Below are 13,151 nucleotides of genomic sequence, written 5' to 3' on the forward strand. Positions count from 1 at the left end.
ACAATTATAGTCTAACATTTAAATTATTCTCTACAGATTCTCAGATCTCACAGAATAAAAATAAGACTTTGAAGGATGGAGCACCTAAAAAATATATAAAGAAATAGAATGATGTACAAATTGCTGATTAAGTTTTATCTAAATTTTCATTATTTTATTAATTTTCATTATTTTTATCGTGTGTAGATTGTTAAACTATAAAAAAATGCTTAGATTCTTTGAATAAAAAGAAATTATATTTTATGCCAATTTGTTGTATCTGTTGATAGAATCTGTTCATATGGGTCAAAAAAATGCCAATTTCCCCCCTGAGAAAAATTGAGATGAATATCCTGATCCTGAATATCCTGAAATCATAAAACTACATTCTCGATCCAGATTTTAAAAATTTTTTTTTATGGAACGTCATATAAAATGCCCCAATTTTCATCCGATCCTCGACCTTTAATGATTTGTAGTTGCATTCTTTTCCGTCTGCATCAAAATCTTTAAATACAAATTTCAATCCAGACTTTTAAAATTTTTTTTAAACTAACCCCTTATAAAATCCAGGATTTCCATTTTAGCCCCAAACCAAGTCCATATGTTGGCCAATTTCCATCCGATCCTTGGAAGGAATACCTTAAACGATTTGTAGTTCGATTCTTTATCAGTCTAAATCAAAACCTTGAACCAAAAATTTCGACCCAGATTTTTCAAATTTTTCTGATGGAACCCCTTGCAAAATCCAGGATTTCCATTTTAGCCCCAAACCAAGTCCATATGTTGGCCAATTTCCATCCGATCCTTGGAAGGAATACCTTAAACGATTTGTAGTTCGATTCTCCTTCAATCTAAATCAAAACCTTGAATCAAAAATTTCGACCCAGATTTCTCAAATTTTTCTGATGGAACCACTTGCAAAATCCAGGATTTCCATTTTAGCCCCAAACCAAGTCCATATCTTGGCCAATTTCCATCCGATCCTTGGAAGGAATACCTTAAACGATTTGTAGTTCGATTCTCCTTCAATCTAAATCAAAACCTTGAATCAAAAATTTCGACCCAGATTTTTCAAATTTTTCTGATGGAACCCCTTGCAAAATCCAGGATTTCCATTTTAGCCCCAAACCAAGTCCATATCTTGGCCAATTTCCATCCGATCCTTGGAAGGAATACCTTAAACGATTTGTAGTTCGATTCTCCTTCAATCTAAATCAAAGCCTTGAATCAAAAATTCCGACCCAGATTTTTCAAATATTTCTGATGGAACCACTTGCAAAATCCAGGATTTCCATTTTAGCCCCAAACCAAGTCCATATCTTGGCCAATTTCCATCCGATCCTTGGAAGGAATACCTTAAACCAATCTAAATCAAAGCCTTGAATCAAAAATTCCGACCCAGATTTTTCAAATATTTCTGATGGAACCACTTGCAAAATCCAGGATTTCCATTTTAGCCCCAAACCAAGTCCATATCTTGGCCAATTTCCATCCGATCCTTGGAAGGAATACCTTAAACGATTTGTAGTTCGATTCTTTATCAATCTAAATCAAAACCTTGAACCAAAAATTTCGACCCAGATTTTTCAAATTTTTCTGATGGAACCCCTTGCAAAATCTAGGATTTCCATTTTAGCCCCAAACCAAGTCCATATCTTGGCCAATTTCCATCCGATCCTTGGAAGGAATACCTTAAACGATTTGTAGTTCGATTCTTTATCAATCTAAATCAAAACCTTGAACAAAAAATTTCGACCCAGATTTTTCAAATTTTTCTGATGGAACCCCTTGCAAAATCCAGGATTTCCATTTTAGCCCCAAACCAAGTCCATATCTTGGCCAATTTCCATCCGATCCTTGGAAGGAATACCTTAAACGATTTGTAGTTCGATTCTTTATCAATCTAAATCAAAACCTTGAACCAAAAATTTCGACCCAGATTTTTCAAATTTTTCTGATGGAACCCCTTGCAAAATCTAGGATTTCCATTTTAGCCCCAAACCAAGTCCATATCTTGGCCAATTTCCATCCGATCCTTGGAAGGAATACCTTAAACGATTTGTAGTTCGATTCTTTATCAATCTAAATCAAAACCTTGAACAAAAAATTTCGACCCAGATTTTTCAAATTTTTCTGATGGAACCCCTTGCAAAATCCAGGATTTCCATTTTAGCCCCAAACCAAGTCCATATCTTGGCCAATTTCCATCCGATCCTTGGAAGGAATACCTTAAACGATTTGTAGTTCGATTCTCCTTCAATCTAAATCAAAACCTTGAATCAAAAACTTCGACCCAGATTTCTCAAATTTTTCTGATGGAACCCCTTGCAAAATCCAGGATTTCCATTTTAGCCCCAAACCAAGTCCATATCTTGGCCAATTTCCATCCGATCCTTGGAAGGAATACCTTAAACGATTTGTAGTTCGATTCTCCTTCAATCTAAATCAAAACGTTGAATCAAAAATTTCGACCCAGATTTTTCAAATTTTTCTGATGGAACCCCTTGCAAAATCCAGGATTTCCATTTTAACCCCAAACCAAGTCCATATCTTGGCCAATTTCCATCCGATCCTTGGAAGGAATACCTTAAACGATTTGTAGTTCGATTCTCCTTCAATCTAAATCAAAACTTTGAATCAAAAATTTCGACCCAGATTTTTTAAATTTTTCTGATGGAACCCCTTGCAAAATCCAGGATTTCCATTTTAGCCCCAAACCAAGTCCATATCTTGGCCAATTTCCATCCGATCCTTGGAAGGAATACCTTAAACGATTTGTAGTTCGATTCTCCTTCAATCTAAATCAAAACCTTGAATCAAAAATTTCGACCCAGATTTTTCAAATTTTTCTGATGGAACCCCTTGCAAAATCCAGGATTTCCATTTTAGCCCCAAACCAAGTCCATATCTTAGCCAATTTCTATCCGATCCTTGGAAGGAATACCTTAAACGATTTGTAGTTCGATTCTCCTTCAATCTAAATCAAAACTTTGAATCAAAAATTTCGACCCAGATTTCTCAAATTTTTCTGATGGAACCCCTTGCAAAATCCAGGATTTCCATTTTAGCCCCAAACCAAGTCCATATCTTGGCCAATTTCCATCCGATCCTTGGAAGGAATACCTTAAACGATTTGTAGTTCGATTCTCCTTCAATCTAAATCAAAACCTTGAATCAAAAATTTCGACCCAGATTTTTCAAATTTTTCTGATGGAACCCTTGCAAAATCCAGGATTTCCATTTTAGCCCCAAACCAAGTCCATATCTTGGCCAATTTCCATCCGATCCTTGGAAGGAATACCTTAAACGATTTGTAGTTCGATTCTCCTTCAATCTAAATCAAAACCTTGAATCAAAAATTTCGACCCAGATTTTTCAAATTTTTCTGATGGAACCCCTTGCAAAATCCAGGATTTCCATTTTAGCCCCAAACCAAGTCCATATCTTAGCCAATTTCCATCCGATCCTTGGAAGGAATACCTTAAACGATTTGTAGTTCGATTCTCCTTCAATCTAAATCAAAACTTTGAATCAAAAATTTCGACCCAGATTTTTCAAATTTTTCTGATGGAACCCCTTGCAAAATCCAGGATTTCCATTTTAGCCCCAAACCAAGTCCATATCTTAGCCAATTTCCATCCGATCCTTGGAAGGAATACCTTAAACGATTTGTAGTTCGATTCTCCTTCAATCTAAATCAAAACCTTGAATCAAAAATTCCGACCCAGATTTTTCAAATATTTCTGATGGAACCACTTGCAAAATCCAGGATTTCCATTTTAGCCCCAAACCAAGTCCATATCTTGGCCAATTTCCATCCGATCCTTGGAAGGAATACCTTAAACGATTTGTAGTTCGATTCTTTATTAATCTAAATCAAAACCTTGAACCAAAAATTTCGACCCAGATTTTTCAAATTTTTCTGATGGAACCCCTTGCAAAATCTAGGATTTCCATTTTAGCCCCAAACCAAGTCCATATCTTGGCCAATTTCCATCCGATCCTTGGAAGGAATACCTTAAACGATTTGTAGTTCGATTTTCCTTCAATCAAAATCAAAACCTTAAATCAAAAATTTCGACCCAGATTTTTCAAATTTTTCTGATGGAACCCCTTGCAAAATCTAGGATTTCCATTTTAGCCCCAAACCAAGTCCATATGTTGGCCAATTTCCATCCGATCCTTGGAAGGAATACCTTAAACGATTTGTAGTTCGATTCTCCTTCAATCTAAATCAAAGCCTTGAATCAAAAATTCCGACCCAGATTTTTCAAATATTTCTGATGGAACCACTTGCAAAATCCAGGATTTCCATTTTAGCCCCAAACCAAGTCCATATCTTGGCCAATTTCCATCCGATCCTTGGAAGGAATACCTTAAACGATTTGTAGTTCGATTCTTTATCAATCTAAATCAAAACCTTGAATCAAAAATTTCGACCCAGATTTTTCAAATTTTTCTGATGGAACCCCTTGCAAAATCCAGGATTTCCATTTTAGCCCCATACCAAGTCCATATCTTGGCCAATTTCCATCCGATCCTTGGAAGGAATACCTTAAACCAATCTAAATCAAAGCCTTGAATCAAAAATTCCGACCCAGATTTTTCAAATATTTCTGATGGAACCACTTGCAAAATCCAGGATTTCCATTTTAGCCCCAAACCAAGTCCATATCTTGGCCAATTTCCATCCGATCCTTGGAAGGAATACCTTAAACGATTTGTAGTTCGATTCTTTATCAATCTAAATCAAAACCTTGAATCAAAAATTTCGACCCAGATTTTTCAAATTTTTCTGATGGAACCCCTTGCAAAATCCAGGATTTCCATTTTAGCCCCAAACCAAGTCCATATGTTGGCCAATTTCCATCCGATCCTTGGAAGGAATACCTTAAACGATTTGTAGTTCGATTCTCCTTCAATCTAAATCAAAACCTTGAATCAAAAATTTCGACCCAGATTTTTCAAATTTTTCTGATGGAACCCCTTGCAAAATCCAGGATTTCCATTTTAGCCCCAAACCAAGTCCATATCTTGGCCAATTTCCATCCGATCCTTGGAAGGAATACCTTAAACCAATCTAAATCAAAGCCTTGAATCAAAAATTCCGACCCAGATTTTTCAAATATTTCTGATGGAACCACTTGCAAAATCCAGGATTTCCATTTTAGCCCCAAACCAAGTCCATATCTTGGCCAATTTCCATCCGATCCTTGGAAGGAATACCTTAAACGATTTGTAGTTCGATTCTTTATCAATCTAAATCAAAACCTTGAACCAAAAATTTCGACCCAGATTTTTCAAATTTTTCTGATGGAACCCCTTGCAAAATCTAGGATTTCCATTTTAGCCCCAAACCAAGTCCATATCTTGGCCAATTTCCATCCGATCCTTGGAAGGAATACCTTAAACGATTTGTAGTTCGATTCTTTATCAATCTAAATCAAAACCTTGAACAAAAAATTTCGACCCAGATTTTTCAAATTTTTCTGATGGAACCCCTTGCAAAATCCAGGATTTCCATTTTAGCCCCAAACCAAGTCCATATCTTGGCCAATTTCCATCCGATCCTTGGAAGGAATACCTTAAACGATTTGTAGTTCGATTCTTTATCAATCTAAATCAAAACCTTGAACCAAAAATTTCGACCCAGATTTTTCAAATTTTTCTGATGGAACCCCTTGCAAAATCTAGGATTTCCATTTTAGCCCCAAACCAAGTCCATATCTTGGCCAATTTCCATCCGATCCTTGGAAGGAATACCTTAAACGATTTGTAGTTCGATTCTTTATCAATCTAAATCAAAACCTTGAACAAAAAATTTCGACCCAGATTTTTCAAATTTTTCTGATGGAACCCCTTGCAAAATCCAGGATTTCCATTTTAGCCCCAAACCAAGTCCATATCTTGGCCAATTTCCATCCGATCCTTGGAAGGAATACCTTAAACGATTTGTAGTTCGATTCTCCTTCAATCTAAATCAAAACCTTGAATCAAAAACTTCGACCCAGATTTCTCAAATTTTTCTGATGGAACCCCTTGCAAAATCCAGGATTTCCATTTTAGCCCCAAACCAAGTCCATATCTTGGCCAATTTCCATCCGATCCTTGGAAGGAATACCTTAAACGATTTGTAGTTCGATTCTCCTTCAATCTAAATCAAAACGTTGAATCAAAAATTTCGACCCAGATTTTTCAAATTTTTCTGATGGAACCCCTTGCAAAATCCAGGATTTCCATTTTAACCCCAAACCAAGTCCATATCTTGGCCAATTTCCATCCGATCCTTGGAAGGAATACCTTAAACGATTTGTAGTTCGATTCTCCTTCAATCTAAATCAAAACTTTGAATCAAAAATTTCGACCCAGATTTTTTAAATTTTTCTGATGGAACCCCTTGCAAAATCCAGGATTTCCATTTTAGCCCCAAACCAAGTCCATATCTTGGCCAATTTCCATCCGATCCTTGGAAGGAATACCTTAAACGATTTGTAGTTCGATTCTCCTTCAATCTAAATCAAAACCTTGAATCAAAAATTTCGACCCAGATTTTTCAAATTTTTCTGATGGAACCCTTGCAAAATCCAGGATTTCCATTTTAGCCCCAAACCAAGTCCATATCTTGGCCAATTTCCATCCGATCCTTGGAAGGAATACCTTAAACGATTTGTAGTTCGATTCTCCTTCAATCTAAATCAAAACCTTGAATCAAAAATTTCGACCCAGATTTTTCAAATTTTTCTGATGGAACCCCTTGCAAAATCCAGGATTTCCATTTTAGCCCCAAACCAAGTCCATATCTTAGCCAATTTCTATCCGATCCTTGGAAGGAATACCTTAAACGATTTGTAGTTCGATTCTCCTTCAATCTAAATCAAAACTTTGAATCAAAAATTTCGACCCAGATTTCTCAAATTTTTCTGATGGAACCCCTTGCAAAATCCAGGATTTCCATTTTAGCCCCAAACCAAGTCCATATCTTGGCCAATTTCCATCCGATCCTTGGAAGGAATACCTTAAACGATTTGTAGTTCGATTCTCCTTCAATCTAAATCAAAACCTTGAATCAAAAATTTCGACCCAGATTTTTCAAATTTTTCTGATGGAACCCCTTGCAAAATCCAGGATTTCCATTTTAGCCCCAAACCAAGTCCATATCTTAGCCAATTTCCATCCGATCCTTGGAAGGAATACCTTAAACGATTTGTAGTTCGATTCTCCTTCAATCTAAATCAAAACCTTGAATCAAAAATTTCGACCCAGATTTTTCAAATTTTTCTGATGGAACCCTTGCAAAATCCAGGATTTCCATTTTAGCCCCAAACCAAGTCCATATCTTGGCCAATTTCCATCCGATCCTTGGAAGGAATACCTTAAACGATTTGTAGTTCGATTCTCCTTCAATCTAAATCAAAACCTTGAATCAAAAATTTCGACCCAGATTTTTCAAATTTTTCTGATGGAACCCCTTGCAAAATCCAGGATTTCCATTTTAGCCCCAAACCAAGTCCATATCTTAGCCAATTTCCATCCGATCCTTGGAAGGAATACCTTAAACGATTTGTAGTTCGATTCTCCTTCAATCTAAATCAAAACTTTGAATCAAAAATTTCGACCCAGATTTTTCAAATTTTTCTGATGGAACCCCTTGCAAAATCCAGGATTTCCATTTTAGCCCCAAACCAAGTCCATATCTTAGCCAATTTCCATCCGATCCTTGGAAGGAATACCTTAAACGATTTGTAGTTCGATTCTCCTTCAATCTAAATCAAAACCTTGAATCAAAAATTCCGACCCAGATTTTTCAAATATTTCTGATGGAACCACTTGCAAAATCCAGGATTTCCATTTTAGCCCCAAACCAAGTCCATATCTTGGCCAATTTCCATCCGATCCTTGGAAGGAATACCTTAAACGATTTGTAGTTCGATTCTTTATTAATCTAAATCAAAACCTTGAACCAAAAATTTCGACCCAGATTTTTCAAATTTTTCTGATGGAACCCCTTGCAAAATCTAGGATTTCCATTTTAGCCCCAAACCAAGTCCATATCTTGGCCAATTTCCATCCGATCCTTGGAAGGAATACCTTAAACGATTTGTAGTTCGATTTTCCTTCAATCAAAATCAAAACCTTAAATCAAAAATTTCGACCCAGATTTTTCAAATTTTTCTGATGGAACCCCTTGCAAAATCTAGGATTTCCATTTTAGCCCCAAACCAAGTCCACTTCTTGGCCAATTTCCATCCGATCCTTGGAAGGAATACCTTAAACGATTTGTAGTTCGATTCTTTATCAATCTAAATCAAAACCTTGAACAAAAAATTTCGACCCAGATTTTTCAAATTTTTCTGATGGAACCCCTTGCAAAATCCAGGATTTCCATTTTAGCCCCAAACCAAGTCCATATCTTGGCCAATTTCCATCCGATCCTTGGAAGGAATACCTTAAACGATTTGTAGTTCGATTCTCCTTCAATCTAAATCAAAACCTTGAATCAAAAATTTCGACCCAGATTTTTCAAATTTTTCTGATGGAACCCCTTGCAAAATCCAGGATTTCCATTTTAACCCCAAACCAAGTCCATATCTTGGCCAATTTCCATCCGATCCCTGGAAGGAATACCTTAAACGATTTGTAGTTCGATTCTCCTTCAATCTAAATCAAAACCTTGAATCAAAAATTTCGACCCAGATTTTTCAAATTTTTCTGATGGAACCCCTTGCAAAATCCAGGATTTCCATTTTAGCCCCAAACCAAGTCCATATCTTGGCCAATTTCCATCCGATCCTTGGAAGGAATACCTTAAACGATTTGTAGTTCGATTCTCCTTCAATCTAAATCAAAACGCTGAATCAAAAATTTCGACCCAGATTTTTCAAATTTTTCTGATGGAACCCCTTGCAAAATCCAGGATTTCCATTTTAGCCCCAAACCAAGTCCATATCTTGGCCAATTTCCATCCGATCCTTGGAAGGAATACCTTAAACGATTTGTAGTTCGATTCTCCTTCAATCTAAATCAAAACTTTGAGTCAAAAATTACGACCCCGATTTTTCAATTTTTTTTTGATTTTTCAACCTAGAAATTTCTGTCACACTCCATCACACATTTTAGGCATTTGAAATAACATCAAAAACAAGCTAACCATGTACATGTCATGTCCACAACCTGATATGCAGTGCTTGCGGTGCCTTCACTGCATGAAAAAGATCCATTGTTCCCGGTACGACTCAAACGGAATTATCCGCCACATTGAGGAGGATCATCCGGAAATAATGGAATTGGGCGGAGAGAAGATCAAGAATCTGCATAAGTTGGCAGCGGAGCATGGGATCAGTGAGGAGCGATTGTCCCAGATCAGCAAGATGACCGGCTTATCCGAATCGCAGATGGCCGATGAGGCTGAGAAATGTAAGAAAGTCCGCTACTAAATTCTTATCGCTCTTGGTTAATTGGATTCATTTCAGATATGGCCAAAAAGAAGGCTAGCTCTTCAGATAAAGCAAAGAAGGCAAACTCTTCAGAAACTGGAAAGAAGGCTAACTCTGCGACGTATAGTGTAACAGGAAGTGGGGACCCCAAGTCCGACGATCGCAGTCAGACCTCATTTAAGGAGATCTCTCCGGGCGCCGAGACTTCTGACCTTCCATTGGATAAGGTTCGCTTGAATCGCTACAAGACGACCATAAACCGATGGACACCGACGGATGGATTTATTTTCTGTCCAAGGTGCGGATGCTGTCGCCGGCCCCTAGTAAAGTCGTCCTCGGAGATGGTGAGCACCGGATGTTGTGTCGCCTGTATCGTGTCTTGCTGGCCCCTGTGCTTCCTACCATGCCTTCTTTCGCCGGACAACCGGGAGTACCTGTACTGCTCCAACTGTCGAGCTTTCCTTGGCCTCTACGATCGGGAGACTAATTGTGTTAAACCAAGTCGAGAGTTCGTATCCTGCGGAAAAGCGGCCACGCCCCCTCCTTCCGATAATTGCCCCAAGTAATGTTAGGAAACTCTTTATACTTTATTTAAATTATATGTGTGAATTAATGAGGAAAGCTTTCCTAAAGCTTTAGTGTAGTCGAGGCAAAAACCATTTGTTGATTGTACTTTGTAATAGTATGAAAATTAAATAAATTTACTAATATTTGGTATCAAAAGTATTACAGTTTTATTTAAGATTTATTTTTAAATATTTTACTGATGAACTGCGATTTGTGTTTCTGTTTTCTGCAAATCCTTGGCTGCCTTTTGGGCGCGTTTTCTTTCCCTTTCGGCCAAAATCTTCTCCCTGGACTTCTGGGCCCTTTCGGCACAATCCTTTGGTTTTTGTTTCAGTGTCATTTCATCAACAGCCGCCTGTCGACGGGCCGATTTTGAAATACATCTTTCCGAGCAATTTATGGAAACAAATCTTCCAATATAGCATCCGCAGTGTGAGCAATAGTGGTTAATATCCTGGCGGCCAGACCATTTTTTGCTAAAAAACAAAAAAAAACAAAATTACAAAATTATTGAGAAATGTTTGTAATTTTGAAAAAAAAAAACAAACCAAAGATTTGTGAGTTCTAAAAACTTTTGCAAACAGGTAACCGTCTCCAGTTGGATCACACTCATGCCAAACTTTTCACAGGAAGGACAATGGATCCAGGTGGACTCATCTTTCAGGTAACCGATCTGCTGTTTGTGGCTGACACTGATTGCCACAATTTGCGGCTCTTCAACGGTCATTGTGTTGTGAATTCTAAATCGTGACTGAAAGCGAAAACTAATTCAAGAGATCTTGGGTGGGAAAAATTATAGATCACTCTCTGACAGGTTCTCTTATTCTCTAGGGGAGTCTCCGCCTGGCTCTCCAGCTAATGCGAAAGAATTTAATTACGAAATTCCATTAGTACACAGAAAAAAATCCCAATACTTAAAAATTGACAGTACTTGGCATTTAATAATTTTTTTTTTTTATTTTTAATAAATATTAACTTTTGGCAACTTTAAGATTCTTCCATGTATCCAATTAATGACCCATTTTCTGAGACTTTTCACTGTGTGGTGATGTGGTTGTGATGATTCTCCGGCAGCCCATATGATGGTTTACAGCTGTGGGCGGCGGTAGACGCCCAGGTACTCCCCACAGGCACCACAGTGGTGCCGTTTGGTGCAAAAACTCCGCCACGATCGCACCACTCGGGTCTTGGCCTTCGCCTGGCAGTAGGGACAAGTAATTTCGTTTTTGCCAGGACCCACGGCAAAGTACAGGGCTTGGGGATTCTGGGCCATGTCGGAGCAGAAGATGTGGATCGATCAAGAGACAAACAAAGACTACGGCAACCAAAGAGAAATAAAGGCTATTAAATTGGCAAACATATTTAATCAAAAGAAGAGTATCAACCCGAGAGAGCTTCCAAGAGAGAATGCGATCATTTGAGGTTTTATTTTTATTTCAATGTTTTTTTTTCAGGTGGTGGGTGTATTTGGCGTTTTTGAAATATATAGATATATTTTTTATAAAATGAATAATTCTCTACTTTATTTCGAGAGGCTGTCTTCTCTTCATGGAGCGGCCAAAGTAACAGCCACAGTTGCCGCAATAATGGCTGCGATCGGTTTGCTTGCAGGGCATATAGTAGTCGAAGCAGAAGCAACAGCAGCAGGTCCTGAAACAAAGGATATTTAAAAATATTTTCCGGAAAGGGAATGCTTGAGAAACCTACACAAAAAGGCAGCCAACAATCCGGTTTATTTCTGAGGCCCACCACTTCAGATCGTTTTGGACGACACTCTTATCCTTGATGCCGCAGGCGGGGCACTTGATTTCCACCGCTTCATGGGGCAGGTTGAGGAAAGTGCCGGGCAGGGGCGTGGCAAAGTTGCTGTAGATCTTGCGGTCCTTTTTATCCTCCAATGCTTTGGCAGCCCGCTCCCGAGCCTGCTTCTCCAGCTCCTTTTCCTGTTCCGGCGTCGTCGTCATGATCCGATCCAACTGAAAGCGAAACTCGGAATGGCAAACAGACAACCTGTTTGGATTCTTGAAGAGACTACACTGGGTGGCCCCAAAAAAAGAGATACTAAGAGAGAAGTATCTATATCTCAAAGAGCCTCCCTACAATAGAGAGGGAATTGATTTACGGTATGTTTTTAATTTAATTAGATCCGTAATAGAATTATTTATCAGATACATTTTTTTTGGCATTAATATCATTTTAATTAGAATCTATTTGGCCTTGCGCTGGACTCCCACTTTGCCGCCGCACGAACTGCAGTAGATACCCTTGGTGGTCCACTCACGGTTGCATCCACACCAGGTGCACACACAGCAGATCCAGAAAAGAGGGAAGATGCTGCAAGATAGAAGTATCAAAAGTGGGTCAAGATATCTACCAAATCCAATCCCTACCAAGAAACCAAACTAAGACAGCAAGTGGCATCTTTCCAGCTGGCAGCCCTCATCACAGCTGCCTCACTCCGCTCCCGACAAAGTGGGCACAGTAACTTGTAGGTGGAAGGACCCACGGCATAGTACCGGATTCGTGGATGTTGGACAGTAGCAGTAGGGCCTGCTGCCTCCTGTGGCAGCAGTGTCACCTTTTCCGCCGCCTGCTCATCGATAAAGGGCACAGGCCCGTCCTCCAGCACTACATTCGCAATGATGTTCCTTGAACGATCCTCCGGCGTGTTGGCGGGCACCAACCTCACACGCAGTCTCTCTACCTGCTGCTCCATGGTATCTGATCTTTGTGATCTCCGCCAGAACTGATGGAGCCCCAACCAAGAGAGCTGCCAGAGTCAGAGCAGAGAGCTAAGAGAGTGGCCAATTGAGAACACAATGGCATGGGTTTGTGTTTGGCCATGGACCCATGATGTCATCGGCGGTTACTAATACAAATATTTTGGAAGCCCCTCAACCAGAACCAGATCAACAGCCAAACATTCTGCGAATATTTGTTTCTTCAATAAAAGTATAGAGACCACATTGAATGTGTTATAAAAAACACATTATTGCTTATTGGAAAAGTGCTGAAAGATATATATTTTAAATGTTTCTAGATATATTTTTCAATAAATAAATGTTTTGTTTGTTATCTTAATGTAGTTTCGAACCCAAACACGTTTACCGGCAAAATCAGCTGCTAACTCTGAATGTTTATGTTTTGATTTTTTTTTTTTGCTTTTTT

The 13,151-nt window shown here is 38.5% G+C and overlaps 5 protein-coding genes and 1 long non-coding RNA gene across 6 annotated transcripts; 2 read left to right on the forward strand and 4 right to left on the reverse strand.

The window, feature by feature from the left end:
- The first annotated feature begins 9,061 nt into the window (after positions 1 to 9,061).
- On the forward strand, positions 9,062 to 10,139 carry LOC108123398 (uncharacterized). Its single transcript, XM_017238521.3, has 2 exons — positions 9,062 to 9,396; positions 9,453 to 10,139. Exons 1-2 carry the CDS (start codon positions 9,132 to 9,134, stop codon positions 9,980 to 9,982), a joined length of 795 nt encoding a protein of 264 aa, XP_017094010.2. The 5' UTR covers positions 9,062 to 9,131; the 3' UTR covers positions 9,983 to 10,139.
- Positions 10,127 to 10,847, reverse strand: LOC108123399 (uncharacterized). The gene is made up of 2 exons (XM_017238523.3): positions 10,532 to 10,847; positions 10,127 to 10,459 (listed from the first exon to the last, which is right to left on the reverse strand). The coding sequence occupies exons 1-2, from the start codon at positions 10,708 to 10,710 to the stop codon at positions 10,177 to 10,179; spliced, it is 462 nt and encodes a 153-aa protein (XP_017094012.2). The 5' UTR covers positions 10,711 to 10,847; the 3' UTR covers positions 10,127 to 10,176.
- A 57-nt stretch (positions 10,848 to 10,904) lies between these two features.
- On the reverse strand, positions 10,905 to 11,306 carry LOC108123400 (uncharacterized). Its single transcript, XM_017238524.3, has one exon. It carries the CDS (start codon positions 11,254 to 11,256, stop codon positions 11,071 to 11,073), a length of 186 nt encoding a protein of 61 aa, XP_017094013.2. The 5' UTR covers positions 11,257 to 11,306; the 3' UTR covers positions 10,905 to 11,070.
- A 93-nt stretch (positions 11,307 to 11,399) lies between these two features.
- LOC108123416 (uncharacterized) lies at positions 11,400 to 12,012 on the reverse strand. The gene is made up of 2 exons (XM_017238541.3): positions 11,691 to 12,012; positions 11,400 to 11,633 (listed from the first exon to the last, which is right to left on the reverse strand). The coding sequence occupies exons 1-2, from the start codon at positions 11,945 to 11,947 to the stop codon at positions 11,501 to 11,503; spliced, it is 390 nt and encodes a 129-aa protein (XP_017094030.2). The 5' UTR covers positions 11,948 to 12,012; the 3' UTR covers positions 11,400 to 11,500.
- LOC138926078 (uncharacterized) lies at positions 11,970 to 12,318 on the forward strand. Its single transcript, XR_011442417.1, has 2 exons — positions 11,970 to 12,106; positions 12,188 to 12,318. It is a non-coding gene; the product is annotated as an uncharacterized lncRNA (long non-coding RNA).
- Positions 12,100 to 12,883, reverse strand: LOC108123414 (uncharacterized). The gene is made up of 2 exons (XM_017238540.3): positions 12,374 to 12,883; positions 12,100 to 12,317 (listed from the first exon to the last, which is right to left on the reverse strand). The coding sequence occupies exons 1-2, from the start codon at positions 12,697 to 12,699 to the stop codon at positions 12,191 to 12,193; spliced, it is 453 nt and encodes a 150-aa protein (XP_017094029.2). The 5' UTR covers positions 12,700 to 12,883; the 3' UTR covers positions 12,100 to 12,190.
- Between the last annotated feature and the right edge of the window lie 268 nt (positions 12,884 to 13,151).

Source organism: Drosophila bipectinata, chromosome 2R (genome assembly GCF_030179905.1).
Source record: "Drosophila bipectinata strain 14024-0381.07 chromosome 2R, DbipHiC1v2, whole genome shotgun sequence".
In the NCBI taxonomy this organism is placed as follows: domain Eukaryota; kingdom Metazoa; phylum Arthropoda; class Insecta; order Diptera; family Drosophilidae; genus Drosophila; species Drosophila bipectinata.